This window comes from Heptranchias perlo, chromosome 1 (assembly GCF_035084215.1).
Source record: "Heptranchias perlo isolate sHepPer1 chromosome 1, sHepPer1.hap1, whole genome shotgun sequence".
NCBI classification, from domain to species: domain Eukaryota; kingdom Metazoa; phylum Chordata; class Chondrichthyes; order Hexanchiformes; family Hexanchidae; genus Heptranchias; species Heptranchias perlo.
The window spans coordinates 4,346,035-4,367,580 of NC_090325.1; the positions used below are offsets into that span (position 1 = coordinate 4,346,035).

At 46.9% G+C, this 21,546-nt stretch overlaps 1 protein-coding gene across 1 annotated transcript in view; it reads right to left on the bottom strand.

Moving 5' to 3' along the window:
• The window catches only part of cct7 (chaperonin containing TCP1, subunit 7 (eta)), a 36,375-nt gene extending 16,493 nt beyond the window's left edge, over positions 1 to 19,882 (bottom strand). Inside the window, exons 1-6 of the mRNA XM_067978980.1 lie at positions 19,777 to 19,882; positions 11,044 to 11,197; positions 9,169 to 9,275; positions 8,695 to 8,820; positions 6,331 to 6,383; positions 430 to 601 (exon numbers count right to left, since the gene is read on the bottom strand). Of these exons, the coding sequence (XP_067835081.1) occupies positions 430 to 601; positions 6,331 to 6,383; positions 8,695 to 8,820; positions 9,169 to 9,275; positions 11,044 to 11,197; positions 19,777 to 19,782 (618 nt within the window). The 5' untranslated portion in view covers positions 19,783 to 19,882. The remainder of the gene's footprint in view (positions 1 to 429; positions 602 to 6,330; positions 6,384 to 8,694; positions 8,821 to 9,168; positions 9,276 to 11,043; positions 11,198 to 19,776) is intronic.
• Between the last annotated feature and the right edge of the window lie 1,664 nt (positions 19,883 to 21,546).

The window sequence follows — 21,546 nt, forward strand, 5'->3', positions numbered from 1 at the left end:
CCAGGCCATTAATATGTATCAAAAAGAGCAGTGGTCCCAACACTGACCACAAACTGAAGTAATGCATTTTGCAATGAAGAGTGATGAGATGCAGTACAAACTAAATAGTACAATTTTAAATGGGGTGCAGGAACGGAGACCTAGGGGTTTATGTATGAAAATCTTTGAAGGTGGTAGGTCAAGTTGATAAAGCTGTTAAAAAAGCATACGGCTTTATAGAGGCACACAGTATAAAAGCAAGGAAGTTATGCTAAACCTTTACAAATTAAAAGAACAGATATTTTTTTAAAACTCACTAAGATATTGGTGGGGGGGGGGGGGGGGGGGAGAGGGGGCATGTGAAATTCTTTTGGTATTTGCTTCCAGCAAGAAAAATAATTTATTGCATACAAATGATACCGGCTAGGATTAATGCTGCCCAACACTGACCTCCAGAGCACCTCCTTGAACTTTCTTCATCCCAATCATTTTCAGTGGGAGAAGATCATCCAGCATCATGACTGCATCCACCACTATCTTGGAGAAGAATCCTTTGTGCACAGCAATCAGCTTGGAGCTGAGGGCAGTAGCAGCACATTTCTCAAGAAGCTGTCTCTGATGCCTGCAAAGGGCGGGGCAAGAGAAAACAAACAGTGTACGTTGAAAGGAGCAGCGCTAAAACTACAAGGCAAGGTCATTCCACATCTGCACCTGGCCTGTTAATGGAATTACAAAGCAGCCCACTTGATCGATAACTCATCCACCACCATAAACATGCACTCCCTCCACCATCGGTGCACCGTGTCTGAAGTGTGCCCTACATATAGGATTGCACTGCAGCAACTCACCAAGGCTTCTTCGACAGCACTTCCTAAACCTCCACCACCAAGGATAAGGTCAGAAGATGTATGGGAACACCATCATGTCCAAGTCACACACCATCCGGACTTGGGACATATATCGTCACTGGGTCAAAATCCTGGAACTCTCTACCTAACAGTACTGTGGGATTACCTTCACCACACGGACTGTAGCGGTTCAAGTAGAAGGCCCACCACCACCTTCTCAAGGGCAACTCGGGATTGGCAATAAATGCCGGCCTTGCTAGCAACGCCCACATCCCATGAACGAATAAAAAAAATTCCCATAATAAATTTTAAAAATGTAACATTGATCCAGAAATTTTTTTGAAAAAACACAGCCCTCCTATGTGAAATCATTTTGAGGTGGTCTCAATCTTTGACCAGTGTCGGAGACCCAAAGCACAAAACTGACACTAAATAGGCTCAGAGAGGCCACAGGGTGAGTAGTGAAGGAGGTGGAGAATGTTACAGGTAGTGCCATAGGTTAGGGCTAAGGCACATTGTCGGTGCGAAGTGCAGAGGGCTTTACTCTGGATGATTCACCTAATTGGGAAGTACTCTATTGTGACCTGGGTGCCCCAAATGAAACGTATTTCATTCTACAGCCAATCATCATCCTGAACACAGAATTTAGCAAAAAGAATCCAGCTTCTCTACCACCAAACCCACCGTTTCAGATCCATGCCAGGTTGGCAATGCTAAACTCACAACTAAGGTTTCACACAGCATTATTGTTGGACTTCTACCAAATGAAGACCCCCTGGTTTGGAGGGAGGGTGAGGGGGGATGGCAGAAAAATCAGCCAGGTCACTATCTAGTGCTCCCTGCTAGAAAGTGATGGTGCATGATGGTCTGTTGAGATCAGGAACAGGCCCCATGTGCGATGTCCTCAACTATCGAATGGCCTGCCAGCACTTTCTGAACTCACACGTGGAGAACGGACACTTAAGGGACGGTGCCAAGGATGGAAACTATAGTTGTGAGACTGGAGAAAATGGAACTAACGCCACTGGAGCAGGGGGGGCTAAGGGGAGAATTTAAGAACATAAGAAATTGGAGCAGGAGTAGGCCAATCGGCCCCTCGAGCCTGCTCCGCCATTCAATAAGATCATGGCTGATCTGATCCCAACCACAAATCTAAAGAACACAAGAAGTCGGAGCAGGACCCGGCCACATAGCCCCTGGGCCCTCTCCGCCACCCACAGGGCATTGACCGATCCGAACTCAGCTTCATGTCCAATTTCCTGCCCGCTCCCCATAACCCCTAATTCCCTTTACTTCGAGGAAACTGTCTATTTCTGTTTTAAATTTATCTAATGATGTAGCTTCCACAGCTTCCTGGGGCAGCAAATTCCACAGACCTACCACCCTCTGAGTGAAGAAGTTTCTCCTCATCTCAGTTTTGAAAGAGCAGCCCCTTATTCTAAGATTATGCCCCCTAGTTCTAGTTTCACCCATCTTTGGGAACATCCTTACTGCATCCACCCGATCAAGACCCTTCACAATCTTATATGTTTCAATAAGATCGCCTCTCATTCTTCTGAACTCCAATGAGTAGAGTCCCAATCTACTCAACCTCTCCTCATATGTCCGCCCCCTCATCCCCGGGATTAACCGAGTGAACCTTCTTTGTACTGCCTCGAGAGCAAGTATGTCTTTTCTTAAGTATGGAGACCAAAACTGTATGCAGTATTCCAGGTGCGGTCTCACCAATACCTTATATAACTGCAGCAATACCTCCTTGTTTTTATATTCTATCCCCCTAGCAATAAAAGCCAACATTCCGTTGGCTTTCTTGATCACCTGCTGCACCTGCATACCAACTTTTTGATTTTCTTGCACTAGGACCCCCAGATCCCTTTGTACTGCAGTACTTTCCAGTCTCTCGCCATTAAGAAAATAACTTGCTCTCTGATTTTTCCTGCCAAAGTGCATAACCTCACATTTTCCAATATTATATTGCATCTGCCAAATCTCCGCCCACTCACCCAGCCTGTCTATATCCCCTTACAGGTTTTTTATGTCCTCCTCACTCTCTACTTTCCCTCCCATCTTTGTATCATCTGCAAATTTTGATATGTTGCACTCGGTCCCCTCCTCCAAATCGTTAATATAGATTGTAAAGAGTTGGGGACCCAGCACCGACCCCTGTGGAACACCACTGGTTACTGGTTGCCAGTCCGAAAATGAACCATTTATCCCAACTCTCTGCTTCCTGTTTGATAACCAATCCTCCACCCATGCCAGAATATTACCCCCAATCCCGTGATTTTTTATCTTAAGTAATAATCTTTTATGTGGCACCTTGTCGAATGCCTTCTGGAAGTCTAAATACACTACGTCCACTGGTTCCCCTTTATCCACCCTATACGTTATATCCTCGAAGAACTCAAGCAAATTTGTCAGACATGACTTCCCCTTCATAAAGCCATGCTGACTTTGTCCTATTAAATTATGCTTATCTAAATGTTCCGTTACTGTCTCCTTAATAATAGACTCCAAAATTTTACCCACCACAGATGTTAAGCTAACTGGCCTATAATTTCCAGCCTTCTGCCTACTACCCTTTTTAAATAACGGTGTTACATTAGCAGTTTTCCAATCTGCCGGGACCTCTCCTGAGTCCAGGGAATTTTGAAAAACTATCACCAAAGCATCCACAATCCCTACTGCCACTTCCCTCAAGACCCTAGGATGGAAGCCATCAGGTCCAGGGGATTTATCCGCCTTGAGTCCCATTATTTTACTGAGTACCATCTCCTGAGTGATTTTAATCGTATTTAGCTCCTCCCCCCCCCCCCCCCGAGAGTCCCCTGTTTGTCCAGTGTTGGGATATTCTTAGTGTCCTCTACTGTAAAGACTGAAACAAAATATTTGTTCAGCATTTTTGCCATCTCCATGTTTCCCACCATTAATTTCCCGGTCTCATCCTCTAAGGGACCTATGTTTGCCTTAGCCACCCTTTTTCTTTTTATATAACTATAGAAACTCTTGCTATCTGTTTTTATATTTTTTGCTAATTTCTTTTCATAATCTAACTTCCCTTTCTTAATCAATCCTTTAGTTACTTTTTGCTGTCTTTTGAAGAATTCCCAATCTTCTATCCTCCCACTAAGTTTGGCTACCTTATATGTCCTTGTTTTTAGTCGGATACTATCCTTGATTTCTTTACTTAGCCACGGGTGGCTGTCATTTCTTTTACACCCTTTTTTCCTCAGTGGAATATATTTATTTTGAAAGTTGTAAAATAACTCCCTAAATGAACACCACTGCTCATGTACCGTCTTACCCTTTAATCTATTTTCCCAGTCCACTTTAATCAATTCCGCTCTCATACCATCATAGTCTCCTTTATTCAAGCTCAGTACGCTTGTTTGAGAATCAACCTTCTCACCCTCTAATTGGATATGGAATTCAACCATGTTGTGGTCGCTCGTTCCAAGGGGATCCTTAACTAGGACATTATTAATTAATCCTGACTCATTACACAGGACCAGGTCCAAGGTTGCCTGCCCCCTTGTAGGATCAGTTACATACTGCTCAAGAAATCCATCCCTGATGCACTCAATGAACTCGTCCTCAAGGCTGCTCTGCCCAATTTGATTTGTCCAGTTAATATGATAATTAAAATCCCCCATAATTATGGCTGTTCCCTTATTACATGCCCCGACTATCTCCTGATTAATACTTCTTCCAGCAGAGTTGCAACTATTAGGAGGCCTATATACTACGCCCACTAATGTTTTTTTCCCTTATTATTCCTTATCTCCACCCAAACTGTTTCATTATCTTGATGCTTTGTCCCAATATCATTTCTCTGTATTACAGTGATTCCTTCCTTTATTAACATAGCCACCCCACCTCCCCTTCCTTCCTGCCTGTCCTTCCTGATTGTTAAATACCCTGGCATATTTAATTCCCAGTCGTTGTCACCCTGCAGCCATGTTTCTGTAATGGCCACAAGATCATACCCATACGTAGTTATTTGTGCCGTTAACTCGTCCATTTTATTACGAATGCTACGTGCATTCAGATAAAGAACTTTCAAATCTGTTTTGTGACGCTTAGTTCCTGCTTTTTCCTTTTTTAACACTTTACCTATTACTCCATACCTTCTGTCCCTTCCTGTTACGCTTTCCTCTCTCTCCCTGCTCAGGTTCCCAACCCCCTGCCACTTTAGTTTAAACCCTCCCCAACAGCACTAGCAAACACTCCTCCTAGGACAGCGGTCCCGGCCCTGCCCAGGTGCAGACCATCCGGTTTGTACTGGTCCCACCTCCCCCAGAACCGTTTCCAGTGTCCCAGGAATTTGAATCCCTCCCCCTTGCACCATTCCTCTAGCCACGTATTCATTTGAAATATCCTCCTATTTCTACTCTGACTAGCACGTGGCACTGGCAGCAATCCTGAGATTACTACCTTTGAGGTCCTATTTTTTAATTTACCTCCTAACTCCCTATATTCTGCTTTTAGGACCTCATCCCCTTTTTTACCTATATCGTTGGTGCCTATGTGCACCACGACAGCTGGCTGTTCGCCCTCCCCCTCCAAAATGTTCTGTAGCCGCTCCGAGACATCCTTGATCCTTGCACCAGGGAGGCAACACACCATCCTGGAGTCTCGGTTGCGGCCGCAGAAACGCCTGTCTATTCCCCTTACAATTGAGTCCCCTATCACTATAGCTCTGCCACTCTTTTTCCTCCCAGCCTGTGCAGCAGAGCTACCCGTGGTGCCAGGAAGTTGGCTGCTGCTGCTGCTGCCTTCCCCTGATAAGTCATCCCCCCCAACAGCATCCAAAGTGGCATATCTGTTTGAGAGGGGGAAATTTATAGAGGTTTTTCAAATTATGAAGGGTTTTGAAAGGGCCAACAGGGAAAGATTATATTCTCTGGTTGGGGAGTCAGTGAAAAGATACCATCAATTTAAAATTGTCACTTAGAGAGGTTAGGAGAAATTTCTCTACAGAGGGTTGATGCAGCATGGAATGCTTTGCCACAGGGAGTGGCTGAGACAGACCATAGCATCCTTTAAGGGAAAATAGATATTTCAAGTAGAGAAAGATACAGGGCTATGGAGAGAGAGCGGGGTGGTGGGATTAGTTTTGGATTGCTGCAGCAAAGAGCTAGCACAGACACATCTTCTGCGCTACAAACTTGGTTGTACAGTACTGGGAGGTGGCCGATGGCAGTGTATCCATTAAAAAATTTTCATATGTTTCTTTTTTAAAAAAAAAATCAAATAATTGGTAGAAGCTGAATAAATGTAAAAGCCACCCACAATGAGTGTCTATGGACCGATTTCACTGATGCAGTTATTGAGAGATCAGAACTGCAGGAAGCTGCTTTCTCTCGGTCAATCCAGGGCACATCAGTACCCGTGTTACCAGGCTCATTTACATTTCTCTTGTAGCATGGTGCCTGCATTCCTGACCGACACAAGCAGTGTTCCCACATGTACAATCTCTGAAATAACCATATTTTATACTTACTCCTTGTCGTCTTTTTTCACGGTTACAGCGATGGCTTTGATTTTTTCCACAGCCTGTTCCAGAAAACAAAAATCAAGATCAGCCACACGGTTGCAGAAAAAAACATCCTGCGGGCTTCCTGGTCTGTACGGCTCCGTTACACTGTGTGCACTGAGCTATTGCCAGAGCCAAGCAAAGTTTTTAAAATACACTTTTTTTAAAACTAAGTGCTGGTAACATTGGGGAAAGCGGAGGAGATACCAGTGACTGTGAAGCTCACTAACGATCAGTGAACAGTGAACGATCAGTGTATTAACAGCATCAGAAACTCTTAAAAACCACAACAACTTGCATTCATATGGCACCTTTAACGTAGTGAAACACCCCAAGGCACTTCACAGGAGCGCCATGAAACAAAAATCAACACCCAGCCAATGAGATATTGGGAGGGGTGTCGAAAAGCTTGGTCAAATATCAGTTTTAAGGAGGGTCTTAAAGGAGAGGGAATTCCACAGCTTAGAGCCTAGACAGCTGAAGACACGGCCACTAATGATGGGGTGAAGGAAGTGGGGGATGCGCAAGAGGCCAGAGTTGAAGGAAGATATGGAATGGGTACACTTGAAAAGAGAGCACTCCTCACCTTACTAATTGTATACATGTGTAGGAAATTGTCATAGCAAGGGGTATAGCATAGAAATCCAGAGAGGTCATTTTAGAATTGTAATTGGCCCTGGTGAGACCACATCTGGAGTACTGCGAGCTGTTCATGGAGGGTTGTAGGGCTGGAGGACGTTACAGATGGGGAGGGGTGAGAATTTTAAATTTCAGGCTTTGATAGCCCATGAACCAATGTAGATAAGAAAGCACAAGGGTGATGGGTGAATGGGATTTGATACAGGTTAGGATACAGGCAACAGAGTTTTGGATGAGCTCAAGTTTATGGAGGGTGCAAGATGGGAGGCCAGCCAGGGGAGCATTGGAATAGTTGAATCTGAAGGTAACAAATGTATGTATGAGGGTTTCAGAAGATGGGCTACAGTAGGGGCAGAGACGGGCAATATGATGGAGGTGGAAGTAGGCAGTGTTTACAATGAGGACACGGGAGTTGGAAGCTCAGCTCACGGACGAATGGGACACTGAGGCTGCGAATAGTCTGGTTCAGTCTGAGACAGTGGCCAGTGAGGTGGATGAAATCAGCGGCGAGGGAAGGGAGTTTGTGGCGGGGACCGAAGACAATGGCTTCGGTCTTCCCAATGTTTAATTGGAGGAAATAGTGGCTCATCCAGGACTGGATGTAGGACAAGCAGGGTGACAAATCAGAGGCACTGGAGGGGGTCAAAATAGGGGCAATGGTGAGGTAGAGCTGAGTGTCGACAGTATACACGTGGAACATGACGTCATGTCGTTGGATGTTGTCGGCCAGGGGCAGCATGTAGATGAGGAATAGGATGAGGCCAAGGTTCCATATCCTTGGGGGCTCCAGAGGTAACGGTGCGGGGTGGGAAGAGAAGCCATTGCAGGATATTCTCTGGCTGCGACCAGATAGGCAAGAGTGGAAAAGGGGTCGGCCATTTAGGACTGGGGTGAAGAGGAATTTCTTCACTAAGAGGGTTGTGAACCTTTGGAATTCTCTACCCGAGGGCTGTGGATGCTGAGACATTGAGTATATTCAAGGCTGAGATAGACTGATTTTTGGAATCAATGGATATGGGGATCGGGCGGGAAAGTGGAGTTGAGGTCGGATATCAGCCATGATCTGATTGAATGCTGGAGCAGGCTCGAGGGGCCGAATGGCCTACTCCTGCTCCTACTTCTTATGTTCTTATGTAACCAAGTTAGGGCACTCAGCTGTTTAACGGAGGAGAGGCGTTGGAGGAGGATGGTGTGGTCAACCGTGTCAAAGGCTGCAGGAAGGTCGAGAAGGAATGTGCACTATGGTCAGTCACAGAGGGTGCCACGTGTGATTTAGATCACACTTCAAACCTCGGAAGAGTGGACAACACACAGATAATTCAGAACACAGCAACAAACCCTTACAGCCGTGATAGGCTCCAACTGTTAAGTTGTGGTGAATGCTCCTGCTCACTGGTTAATGTGTACGTCACAAAACATGAAATCACACTGAGTTGGGGGGGAGATAAAGAGAGACAAAGGGATAATAAATCAATAAACTGAGCGCGTGTCTTTGGGATTACTTTCCAGGAAACCCTATTAATACATGACGACGACCTTCACTGTCATGCCCCCTGTGGTTGAATACCAGCACTGAGTCTGGACTGGCACATGGAAGGATGGCCATTTGGATGAGGTATCAGAGACCTGTAAGCATCCATTAAATCATAGCCCTGCAACAGTCACAGAGAAATAAATGAAGAGCCATATTACCAACTGCGTGGCCGTACGAAAGGCTCGGATAATAATCTGGGGGTGAAGAGACTCTTCCACGTAGGATTTGATCTGTCTCAGGAATTCCGCAGCCAGTAGGGTAACGGAAGTGGTCCCATCGCCCACCTAGAAACACACACAAGAACGGTCACCATATTAACTTGATGTACATTTTAAACTTCATCCCTACAACAATTACGGACTGGAGTTCAAAAGGACGTGACACTGTCCGCCCCACCGCGTGACGGGACACTGTCCGCCCCACCGTCCCAGAGTGTGAAGGGACAGTGTCCGCCCCACCGTCCCAGAGTGTGAAGGGACAGTGTCCGCCCCACTGTCCCAGAGTATGAAAGGACAGAGTCTGACCCTCTGTCTCACCTGGTCCCAGAGTGTAAAAGGACAAGGTCTGACCCACTGTGTCCCTTGCATGTTTTTTTTGAAAAGAGGAAACAAAAGTACATTAATTCATTTTACCTCAGCATCTTGTGATTTTGCGATGTCCACAAGGGTTTTTGCAGCTGGATGAACAACATCGAGAAGCTTCAAGATGGTGGCTCCATCATTTGAAATGGTAGCTTTCCCTAAAAAAAACACCACACATGGTTAAACTTGGAGTATGCGACACATGGGAGAAACCCCGGAAAATGTGTTTCCAGAGCAATAACGCTCCAGAGTCTCTTCGAACCATCTAGTATGCACCACTTAGTCACACAAAGTAAAAGGTGCCAGGCTCAATCCTTGGTCTATGTTGGATTAGCTGAGCAGTAGTGGAAGCACAACTGGCATCAGCATGGGGAGTGGGCCAGAATGAGTTCCCACTCATACATGTATTGGGTGATTCCCAGTTGCAAACTGCATGTGCGGATGTCACTGAGGAACAGCCATGTGTCCAGTAACGATGATCCTCATGGTCAAACAGCTTGAAACACCCATCTAAGCCCGTGCACGAAGAATGGTTACAGTAGCGAGGGGTGCTGACAAGCATCAGGAACTTAGGGAGTGGGGCTGGGAAACTAATGGCAACTCTACATGAGCATTTAGATTTTCAAAATTAAATTTAGCACTGTATTAAGGGCAAAGGTTATTTTAAACCATTCCACAAACTGCATGGCACATTATAATGCACCAGTCTATTCAATGGCCTGCAACATACACACAATATCACAATCATAGTAGGTACAGCATAGGAGGCCATTCAGCCCATCATGCCTGTGCCAGATCTTTGAACGAGCTGTCCAATTAGTCCCATTACCCTGCTCTTTCTCCATAGCCCTGTAAATTTTTTCCCTTCAAGTATTTATCTAATTCCCTTTTGAAAGTTATTATTGAATCTGCTTCCACCGCCCTTTCAGGCAGCGCATTCCAGATCATCACAACTCGCTGCGTAAATAAATGTTTCATGTCACTTCTGGCTCTTTTGCCAATTGCCTTAAATCTGTGTTCTCTGGTTACCGACCCTCCTTATTTATTCCATCAAAACATTTCATGATTTTGAACACCTCTATCAAATTTCCCTTTAACCTTCTCTGTTCTAAGGAGAACAACCCCAGCTTCTCCAGTCTCTCCACATAACTGAAGTCCCTCATCCCTGGTACCATTCTAGTAAATCTCTTCTGCACCCTCTCTAAGGCCTTGACATCCTTCCTAAAGTGTGGTGCCCAGAATTGAACACAACACTCCAGCTGAGGCCTAACCAGTGTTTTATAAAGGTTTAACACAACTTCCTTGCTTGTGTACTCTATGCCTCTATTAATAAAGCCCAGGATCCCATATGTTTTTTTTTTAAAAACAGCCTTCTCAACTTGGCCTCCCACCTTCAAAGATCTGTGTACCTACATCCCCAGGTCTCTCTGTTCCTGCACTCCCTTTAAAATTGTACTATTTAGTTTATGTTGCCTCTCCTCGAACTTCCTACCAAATGTATCATTTCACACATCTCTGCATTAAATTTCATCTGCCACATGTCTGCCCATTTCACCAGTCTGTCTCTGTCCTCCTAAAGTCTGTTACTATCCTCCACATTGTTTACTACATTTCCAAGTTTCATGTCATCTGCAAACTTTGAAGTTATATCCTGTATACCCAAGTCCAAAGAGCAGTGGTCCTAATACTGACCCCTAGGGAACACCACTATATACTTCCCTCCAGTCTGAAAAACAACCGTTCAACACTATTCTCTGCTTTCTGTCCCTTAGCCAATTTTGTATCCACGCTGCCTCTGAAATATAAATAATAAAGCAATGTGGTGCAGCTACTGAATACCGTTTGAGAATATTTACTATTCTGGTGTCACACAAATTCATAGTGGAAAAGTTAGAAATATTGGGACAACATGCCCACTGTCCTTACCTCTGTCATCCACGAGGAGCTTGTCCATCCCACGTGGTCCCAACGTGGTACGAACGGCCTCAGCGATCACCTGGCAGGCATTGATGTTACTGATCAGCTGTGGAGTCCCCTGGGAAGTGTCCGTCCCTTCCTTGAGGAGGATGACTGGTGTGGACTGGGATTGAAAAGCAAGTTGAGACTATTAATATTTGGACGCTATCGTTTTATTGAGTCACCTGTTGAAGACCAAAGTCCATAGCACAAAACACCACCAAGGTTGAAAAGACTAGAAGACAACGATGTAAACCAAGAAATTGCAATTAGAATCACAGAATTTTATAGTAAAGGAGGCGGCTGTTAGGCCCATCGTGCCTGTGGTGGCTTTCTGAAAGAGCTATCCACTTTCTCCCGTTCTTCTGCCCAACTGTTTTAAACTTGTCTTAAAATATTTATCCACTCCCATTTTAAAAGCTATTATGGATTCAGCTTCCACCAGTGTTTCATTCTGTCCCGACAACCCTCTGTGTAAAATAATTTCTCTGTTCCTTTCAATTTTAAATTTATGCCCCCGAGTTACCGACTCACTAATCAGGGGAATTCATTTTGCCCTATTTATGCTATCAAAATTCTTCATAATTTTGGACTGCTCTTTTAGATCTCCGTTTAACCTTCTTTGCTCTAATGAAATGGGCCCCAATTTCTCTGGTCTCTCCTCACAACTAAAGTCTCTCATCCCCGCACCTAGTCCATAGTCTTGATATCCTTCCTAAGGTAGGGCACTAAAACTGTTCTAAATATTGCCTAGCCAATAATTCATCGCCGCTGGGTCAAAATCCTGGAACTCCCTACCTTATAGCACTGTGGGAGAACCTTCACTACACGGACTGCAGCGGTTCAAGAAGGCGGCTCACCACCACCTTCTCAAGGGCAATTAGGGATAGGCAATAAATGCCAGCGATGCTCTTGCACTAAAAAAAGAGCTTAGGGTTTAAAAGCTTATAAGAGGAAGGACCGATGAAGGTAAGAAGCTCCACAGTTTTACGCTCCTTCACCTGCTCAGTATCAGTATTACAATCACTATAGTCTTTTGCCTCTTCCCCCAAACCCTTTCAGTTCCTCAGTAAAAGTAACCCAGAAAGCTGTTGGATTGTGGTTAAAAACCCAACTGGTTCAATAATGTCCTTTAGGGAAGGAAACCTGCCGTCCTTACCCAGTCTGGGCCTATATATCACTCCAGCCCCACACCAACGAGGTTCACTTAACTGCCGTAGCAAGTCACTCAGCTGTATCACATCCCGAATTAATTTTCACCCTTCCACTTCCCTCTCTGCTCCGCTACTTGAGACTGATCCTATTGGAGGGTACTCAGCAACAAACACGGCATTGTGGCACAACAGCCTGATCACTGGGGTCCGAAGCTGAAAATCCCAGCTGCACTCTCAGTTTGTGACTTAATGGCCATTTAGCTATCTGCACTGGGCCAGACACATTCCTTTCAATCCGGGACTAGGCGATACAAAAGGTTAGACACTATAAAGTAGTGACGGTGAAAATCCCAGGTTCATTAAAGGCTCTTGCTGGACGGATGCACTAAGATGGGCTGAATGGCAGTGTGATCTGAAGTGGGCACCACCAGGACCACTGTTTGAGATCTGCCAAACCACTCATTACAACATCTTCACTCTTTCCGTTCTCCACTGGCATCAAATATAGCATAGCAACCAGGAAGAGAATGAGTTAAGAGTAGATACCTACATACATACAACATTGGCACTGATTACTGGAACAACGTGCCTTAATACAGCACTTAAGATAGTAAAACGTCACAAAGCACTTCACAGGGGCGTGATAAACACAAAATGGACATCAAGCCAAAGAAGATCTTAGGAGGGACGTCCTGAAGCTTGGTCAGAGGTGGGGTTTGAGGAGGATGTTAAAGGAGGAGATACAGGTGGAGAGGTTTAGGGAGGAAATTGCAGAGCACGGGGCCTAGGTAGTTGAAGGCATGGCCGCCAATGGTGGGGCAAAGGGAAAAGGGATGCACTAGAGGCCAGAGGAACAGAATATTCGGGAGGGGCTGTAAGAACTCCCAAACCCATTCAGCAGCCATTCCAGTGAAAGAGAAGTAGCAGCCCCATCCTCTACTAGTATCACCAGAGCAATGTGGAGTGAACTTCCTGAAAACCCTTCTCTTCAACATGGTCAGTTTGGCTCAATTGGTAAATCTTGCCTGAGTCACATGGTTGTGGCGTCAAATTTCCAGGATTTGATCACATGATTTAGACAGATACTTCACTGCAGTACTGTGGGACGAGGCATTAAGCAGAGACCTGATCTGCCTGTTCAGGTGGTTGCAAAAGATCCAATGGCAGTTTTTTTTTAAAAAAAGAACAACAGGGAGTAGTCCCAGTGTCCTGGCCAACATTCATCCCTCAACTAAAACAGATTAACTGGTCATTTATCTCACTTGCTATTTGTATGGCCTTGCTTGTGCAAATTAGCTACTGTGTTTGGTAGGAAATAGTGAGTACACCTCAAACAAAAGTGCAGCCACATGATGTTAACTCGGTTTCAAACTTCACCAGGTATGTCATCTTGGAGCACTCTCGATCCCAAAGAGAACCTGATTACCTCATCACTCTCCCTTCCGCACTAGGTGAGGATCACCTCAGTTGGTGGGCAGCAAGTGCCAGGAGCCCCTCAAGAGCACCACAGCTCATTATAAAGAGGGATTGAATTGTTATCGTCCTGATGACCACAACATGGACACACACCATTGCCTATCAAGCAGTGAGTCCACTGGCTGGGGTGTAGAGCTTCAACAGCAACTGCTTGCCTCCCTACAGCCCAACAATGGTGGTGAGCACTGACCCTTGGATATAGGAGCACAAGTTTTCAAACCTGATCTCCAAGCATAGCCTTCGAATCTGAAAGTTGTCAACTACAAGACCAGTATCCTCCTTCAGCATCCAAGTCTGCTGTCACACACTAGGGTTCCTCATCACCAACTACTTAATTCAGGTCCTTTGGTAAAAAGACATGCGTGCTGCAAAGCTGACTTCAGTAACAGATCAGTGCAGGCCACATCCATCCATCCCTCCCTCCCTCCAGCTGCTATGTCTTTTTGCCACAAATGCACCTCATAGCTTGGTCCTTCATGGCTCAAAACTCACAGGGATACAACGGAAGGGCTACCTACAGCCCACATCATTCTTCCCTCAACCACCACCACCAAAAAAATTAACTAGTCCTTCAACCGTTTGTGGGATCTTACTGTTAGCAAAAGGGGTGCCTAAATGACTGCACTTGGACAAAAACAAGCTGATCAGAGAGTCAGCATGGGTTCGCGATGGGTGGGTCAGTATGACTAATCTAGTTGAGGTTACCAACATAGTGAATAAGGGAATAACTGGTTGGGAGCGGGTGGTGGAGGCAGATTCAATCACGGCCTGCAAAAGGGATCTAGATAAGTACTTGAAAGAAAAAAATTTGCAGGGCTATGGGGATAGGGATTAGCTGGATTGCTCTTGCATTGAGCCAGGTGGACTCAAAGGGCTGAACGGCCTCCTTCAGTGCTGTAACCTTTCTATGATTCTAGTTAGGAGACAGAGATTAGGGATAAAGGGAGTGTATTCTGATTGGTGGGATGTGACAAGTGCTGCTCCAGGGAACCTCAGTTTTTCTCCATAGATATCAATGATTTGAATGAAGGTACAGAGAGTTGCATACCCAAGTTAAGAGGCAGAGTAAGCTGTGTGGATGGGAGCAGGAAGTTGCAAAGGGACATAGACAGATTAAGTGAATGGGCAAAACTGTAGCAGATGGAAATCAATGTGGGGAAGAGTGAGGTCATTCACTTTGGACAAATCGGAATATTTTCTTTATCGTGCAAAACTAGGAATTGTGGAAGAGCAATGGATTTGGGTGCCCATGTAAACAAATCACTAAAAGCGAGTGCACAGGTACGAAGGCAAATGGAATGTTGGCCTTTATCTCAAGGAGGCTGGAATACAAAAGTGAGAAAGTAAGTTACGTTTCAGTTGTACAGATCATGTTCAGGCCCCGCCTGGAGTACTGCGTGCAGTTCTGGGACTGCACCTCAGGAAGGATATATTGGCCTTGGAGGGGGTACAGTGTTGATTTACCAGAATGATACCAGGGCTTAGCGGGTTAAATTATGAGGCGAGGTTGCATAAATTTGGCTTGTATTCTCCTCAGTTTGGAAGGTTGAGTGGTGATCTAATCGAGGTGTTAAAAATAATAAAAGGATTCGATAGGGTAGATATAGAGAAACAATTTCCTCTGGTGGGGGAATCCAGAACAAGAGGGCATAATCTTAAAATTAGAGTTAATCCATTTAGGAGTGAAATCAGGAAACATTTCCTCACACAAAGCATAGCGGAAATCTGGAACTCTCCAAAAGGCTGTGGATGTTGGGCCATTGAAATTTTCAAGACTGTGATTGATAGATTTTTGTTGGGTATCAAGAGATATGGAACAAAGGCGACGAAAATGGAGTTGAGGTACAGTGCAGCCATGATCCATCAGAATGGCCGAACAGGCTCGAGGGGCTGAATGGCCTCCTCCTGTTCCCACGTTCCATTGAGGAATGTTTCTTTTCAAATACTTATCCAGAGGGAGTGTGTTTGATGGGTTACAAAAATTCATTCAAAATCTCAATAACACATCCACACTATGTTACAGGAGGAACTGCACCTAACAACTTATCACATCGCTCCGAAATATCTAAAATGCTGAACATAAAGTCAATTCTTCGCAGTAGAAGGAGGGAGCAGAGAGATTGGACAGGTGAAGTGATAATTTCGGTAGGAAGAACAGGGAGAGGCAATATAAACTAGAGGGCTAAAAGGGGTACAGGGACAGAGAGATCTGGGGGTATATGTGCACAAATTGTTGAAGGTGGCAGGGCAGGTTGAGAAAGCGGTTAAAAAAGTATACGGGATTCTGGGCTTTATAAATAGAGGCATAGAGTACAAAAGTATGGAAGTCATGATGAACCTTTATAAAACACAAGTTGGGCCACGACTGGAGTATTGTGTCCAGTTCTGGGCACCGCACTTTAGGAAAGATGTGAAGGCTTTAGAGAGGGTGCAGAAGAGATTTACTAGAATGATTCCAGAGATGAGGGGCTTTAGTTACGTGGATAGACTGGAGAAGCTGGGGTTGTTCTCCTTGGAACAGAGATGGTTGCGAGATTTGATCGAAGTATTCAAAATCATGAAGGGTCTAGACAGAGTAGATAGAGAGAAACTGTTCCCATTGGCAGAAGGGTCAAGAACCAGAGAGCATAGATTAAGGTGATTGACAAAAGAACCAAAGGTGACATGAGGAAAAACTTTTTTACACAGCGAGTGGTTAGGATCTGGAATGCACTGCCCAAGGGGGTGGTGGAGGCAGATTCAATCATGGCCTTCAAAAGGGAACTGGATAAGTATTTGAAAGGAAAAAATTTGCAGGGCTACAGGGAAAGGGCAGGGGAGTGGGACTAGCCGGATTGCTCTTACATAGAGCCAGTGTGGATTCAATGGGCCGAATGGCCTCCTTCTGTGCTGTAACCTTTCTATGATTCTAGGTTAAAAATAAATAGAAAGGAGGTGCTAAATAGGTTGCCATCACTCAAGTTAACCAATCACCCGGTCCAGATGGGATGCTGAGGGAAGCAAGGGTGGAGATAGCAGAAGCTCAGACCTCAATCTTTCAATCCTCCTTGGATATGAGAGTGGTGCCAGAGGACTGGAAGATTGCAGATGTTACACCCCTGTTCAAAAAAAGGGGGAGGGGTAAATCTGGTAATTACAGGCCAGCCAATCTAACATCAGTGGTGGGAAAACTACTAGAGTCCATTGTCAAGGACAAAATTAATTCTCACTTGGAGAAACATCGGTTAATAAGGGACAGCGAGCACGGATTTGTTAAAGGCAAATCATGTCTGACTATCCTGATTGAATTCTTTGATGAAGAGAGAGGGTTGATGAAGGTAGAGCAGTAAATGTACACATGGCCTTTCAAAAGTACCACATAACAGACTTATTCGGAAAATAGAAGCACATGGGATTAAAGGGGCGATGGTAACCTGGGTACATAATTGGCTAAGGGACAGGAGGCAGAGAGTAGTGGTGAACGGATGTTTTTCTGACCGAAGAGAAGTATGCAGTGGGGTCCCCCAGGGATCGGTATCAAGACCATTGCTTTTCTTGTTAAATATATAAATGACCACGACTTGGGTATAGAGAGTACAATTTCAAAGCTTGTGGATGATACAAAACTTGGAAATGTAGTAAATAGTGAGCAGGATATTAGCAGACTTCAGGAGAACATAGACAGACTGGTGAAATGGGCAGACACATGGCAGATGCAATTTAATGCGGATAAGTGTGAAGTGATGCACTTTAGGAGAAACGACAAGGAGAGGCAATATAATCTGAATGGTACTATTTTGAGGAGGTGCAAGAGCAGAGGGAGCTGGAGGGTCATAGTCAGAAATCTTTAAAGGTGGCAGGGCAAGTTGATAAGGCTGCTAAGAAAGGGTAAGAGATACTTGGCTTTGTAAATAGGGGCACAGAATACAAAAACAAGGAAGTCATGTTACAAATCACTGGTTAGGCCTCAGCAGGATTATTGTGTACAATTCTAGGCACCACAATTTAGGAAGGATGTCAAGGCCTTAGAGAGGGTGCAGAGGAGATTTACCAGGAAGATACCAGGGATGAGGGACTTCACTTATGTGGAGAGACTGGAGAAGCTGGGATTGTTCTCCTTAGAACAGAGGAAGTTAAGGGGAGACCTAATAGAGGTGTGCAAAATTATGAGGGGCTTTGGTGGAGCAAGTGACCATGCTCCATCTATGGGAAGAGAGTGGGAATATGGTATTAAGATAGAGGATCAGCCATGATCATATTGAATGACGGAGCAGGCTCGAAGGGCCAAATGGCCTACTCCTGCTCCTATTTTCTATGTTTCCCTTAGCAGAGAGGTCAATAACCAGAGGGCATAGATTTAAAGTGATTGGTAGAAGGATTACAGGGAAATTTATTTCACCCAGAGAGTGGTCTGGAACTCACTGCCTGAAAGGGTGGTAGAGGCAGAAACCCTCAACTCATTTAAAAAGTACCTGGATGTGCACTTGAAGTGCCGTAACCTACAGGGCTACGGACCAAGTGCTGGAAAGTGGGATTAGGCTGGATGTCTCATTTTTGGCCGGCACGGGCACGATCGGCCGGATGGCCTCCTTCTGTGCCATAAATTTTCTATGATTTTAAGTAAGGAGAAAGTGTTTCCTCTGGCAAGTGGATCAGTAACCAGAGGCCACAGATTTAAAATGAAAATAATTGGCTGAAGAACCAGAGGGGAATTGGGGAGAAATGTTTTCACAGAGGGTTGTCAAGCACGGGAACGTACTTCCTGAAGGGTGGTGGAAATCAGATTCCATTGGAGCTTTCAAAAGGCAACTGGACATGTACCTGAAGAGGCCTAATTGCAGGGTTATGGGACTAAACTGGATAGCTCTTTCCGGCATAAGAACAGGCCGAATGGCCTCCTTCTGTGCGACCGTAAGAGATAGGAGCAGGAGGAGGCCGTTCAGCCCTTCAAGCCAGCTCCGCCATTTATTGAGATTATGGCTGATCTGATTTTTACCTCAATTCCACTTTCCCGCCCTTTCCCCATATCCTTTGATGATCAAAAATGTGTCTAAATCAGCCTTGAATGTACTCGATGACTCAGCCTCATGGGGTGAAGAATTCCAAAGATTCACGACCCTCTGGGAGAAGAAATTCCTCCTCATTTCCATGTTAAACGGGCGACCCCTTATTCTGCCCCCTAGTTTTAGATTCCCCCATGAGGGGCAACATTCTCTCAGCATCTACCCTATCGAGTCCCCTCAGAATCTTGTATGTTTCAATAAGATCTCCTCTCATTCTTCTAAACTCCAATGAGTACAGACCCAACCTGTTCAATCATTCAAGACAACCCTTCCATACCCGGAATCAACCGAGTGAACCTTCTCTGAACCGCCTCCAATGCAAGTATGTCCTTCCATAAATAAGGGCACCAGGACTGTACACGGTACTCCAGGTGTGGTCTCACCAGCACCCTGTACAGTTGGAGCATGACTTCCCTGCTTTTATACTCCATCCCTCTAGAAATAAAGGCGGTAGGATTGTAAGGTGTCAGGCAGGATAATGGGCTCAAGTGGGTCACTGAGCCAAACTAATCCGAAATGGGAACAGACAAACTTTGCTGGGTGATTCTACAAGTTTCCAGAATGTCCAAAGTTGGATGGGCAGAGCCTGAGAGACCCAGCAGCGGCAGCAGCCCTTGCCTCCGGGCCCCGCAGTCCATCACTGAGCTCAGCTCCGGGGTGGGCCCCACCCGCCGCCTCATGGTCACCGCCCCCTTTAAGAGATTACGGGATTTTCTTTTATTATTTCTCGGGTTGCCGAATCCCACAGCGGCTCCCGGCCCGTTCAACACTCCGGCGGCCCGACATGATTTATTCTCCACCCCACCCCACCCCACCCAAACCATCCATCCAAACCCCTTCAACACCGGCCCGAAGCGCAACCGCCGACACCGACACGCATCACACGGGGGCAAACGGAGAGCATCGAGCACCGAATCCTGCAAAATATCGGCTTTATCCGTAAGCTGGCACCGTCCCGTTTACATCCGGCGCGGTATTTCGTTATGAACCCAGCCCCAGCGGGCGGATGGCACCGGATTGCCCTCGCTCACCATCATCTTGTCGACCGACTCTCTCCTTCCAGCGGCCGCCGCTCCGATCGCTCCCACCTCGCACCGCGGCGCTCGAAACTTCCAGCAACCGGCCGCGCGCGGCTCTACGTCCTGACGTCACGCGTACAGGCGGCGGACGGTCGCCATGGTAACAGTGCACGCTCGAGTTCCCGCAACAACGACGCCATCTCGGCACTGGGCAATGGGGGATCACTGCACTTGGGAATGGGGGATCACTGCACTGGGGAATGGGGGATCACTGCACTTGGGAATGGGGGATCACTGCACTGGGCAATGGGGGATCACCGCACTGGGGAATGGGGGATCACTGCACTGGGGAATGGGGGATCACCGCACTGGGGAATGGGGGATCACCGCACTTGGGAATGGGGGATCACTGCACTGGGCAATGGGGGATCACCGCACTGGGGAATGGGGGATCACTGCACTGGGGAATGGGGGATCACTGCACTGGGCAATGGGGGATCACCGCACTTGGGAATGGGGGATCACTGCACTGGGGAATGGGGGATCACTGGGCAATGGGGGATCACTGCACTGGGGGACGGGACATCACTGCACTGGGCAATGGGGGATCACTGCACTGGGGGACGGGACATCACTGCACTGGGCAATGGGGGATCGCCGCACTGGGGAATGGGGGATCACTGCACTGGGGAATGGGGGATCACTGCACTGGGGGACGGGGGATCACTGCACTGGGCAATGGGGGATCACTGCACTGGGCAATGGGGGATCACTGCACTGGGGGACGGGACATCACTGCACTGGGCAATGGGGGATCACTGCAATGGGGGATCACCGCACTGGGCAATGGGGGATCACTGCACTGGGGGACGGGACATCACTGCACTGGGCAATGGGGGATCACTGCACTGGGCAATGGGGGATCACTGCACTGGGGGACGGGACATCACTGCACTGGGCAATGGGGGATCACTGCACTGGGCAATGGGGGATCACCGCACTGGGCAATGGGGGATCACTGCACTGGGGGACGGGATATCACTGCACTGGGCAATGGGGGATCACTGCACTGGGGGACGGGACATCACTGCACTGGGCAATGGGGGATCACTGCACTGGGCAATGGGGGATCACTGCACTGGGGAATGGGGGATCACGGCACTGGGCAATGGGGGATCACCGCACTGGGCAATGGGGGATCACCGCACTGGGCAATGGGGGATCACCGCACTGGGGAATGGGGGATCACCGCACTGGGGAATGGGGGATCACCGCACTGGGGAATGGGGGATCACCGCACTTGGGAATGGGGGATCACTGCACTGGGCAATGGGGGATCACCGCACTTGGGAATGGGGGATCACTGCACTGGGGAATGGGGGATCACTGGGCAATGGGGGATCACTGCACTGGGGGACGGGACATCACTGCACTGGGCAATGGGGGATCACTGCACTGGGGGACGGGACATCACTGCACTGGGCAATGGGGGATCGCCGCACTGGGGAATGGGGGATCACCGCACTGGGGAATGGGGGATCACTGCACTGGGGAATGGGGGATCACTGCACTGGGGGACGGGGGATCACTGCACTGGGCAATGGGGGATCACTGCACTGGGCAATGGGGGATCACTGCACTGGGGGACGGGACATCACTGCACTGGGCAATGGGGGATCACTGCAATGGGGGATCACCGCACTGGGCAATGGGGGATCACTGCACTGGGGGACGGGACATCACTGCACTGGGCAATGGGGGATCACTGCACTGGGGGACGGG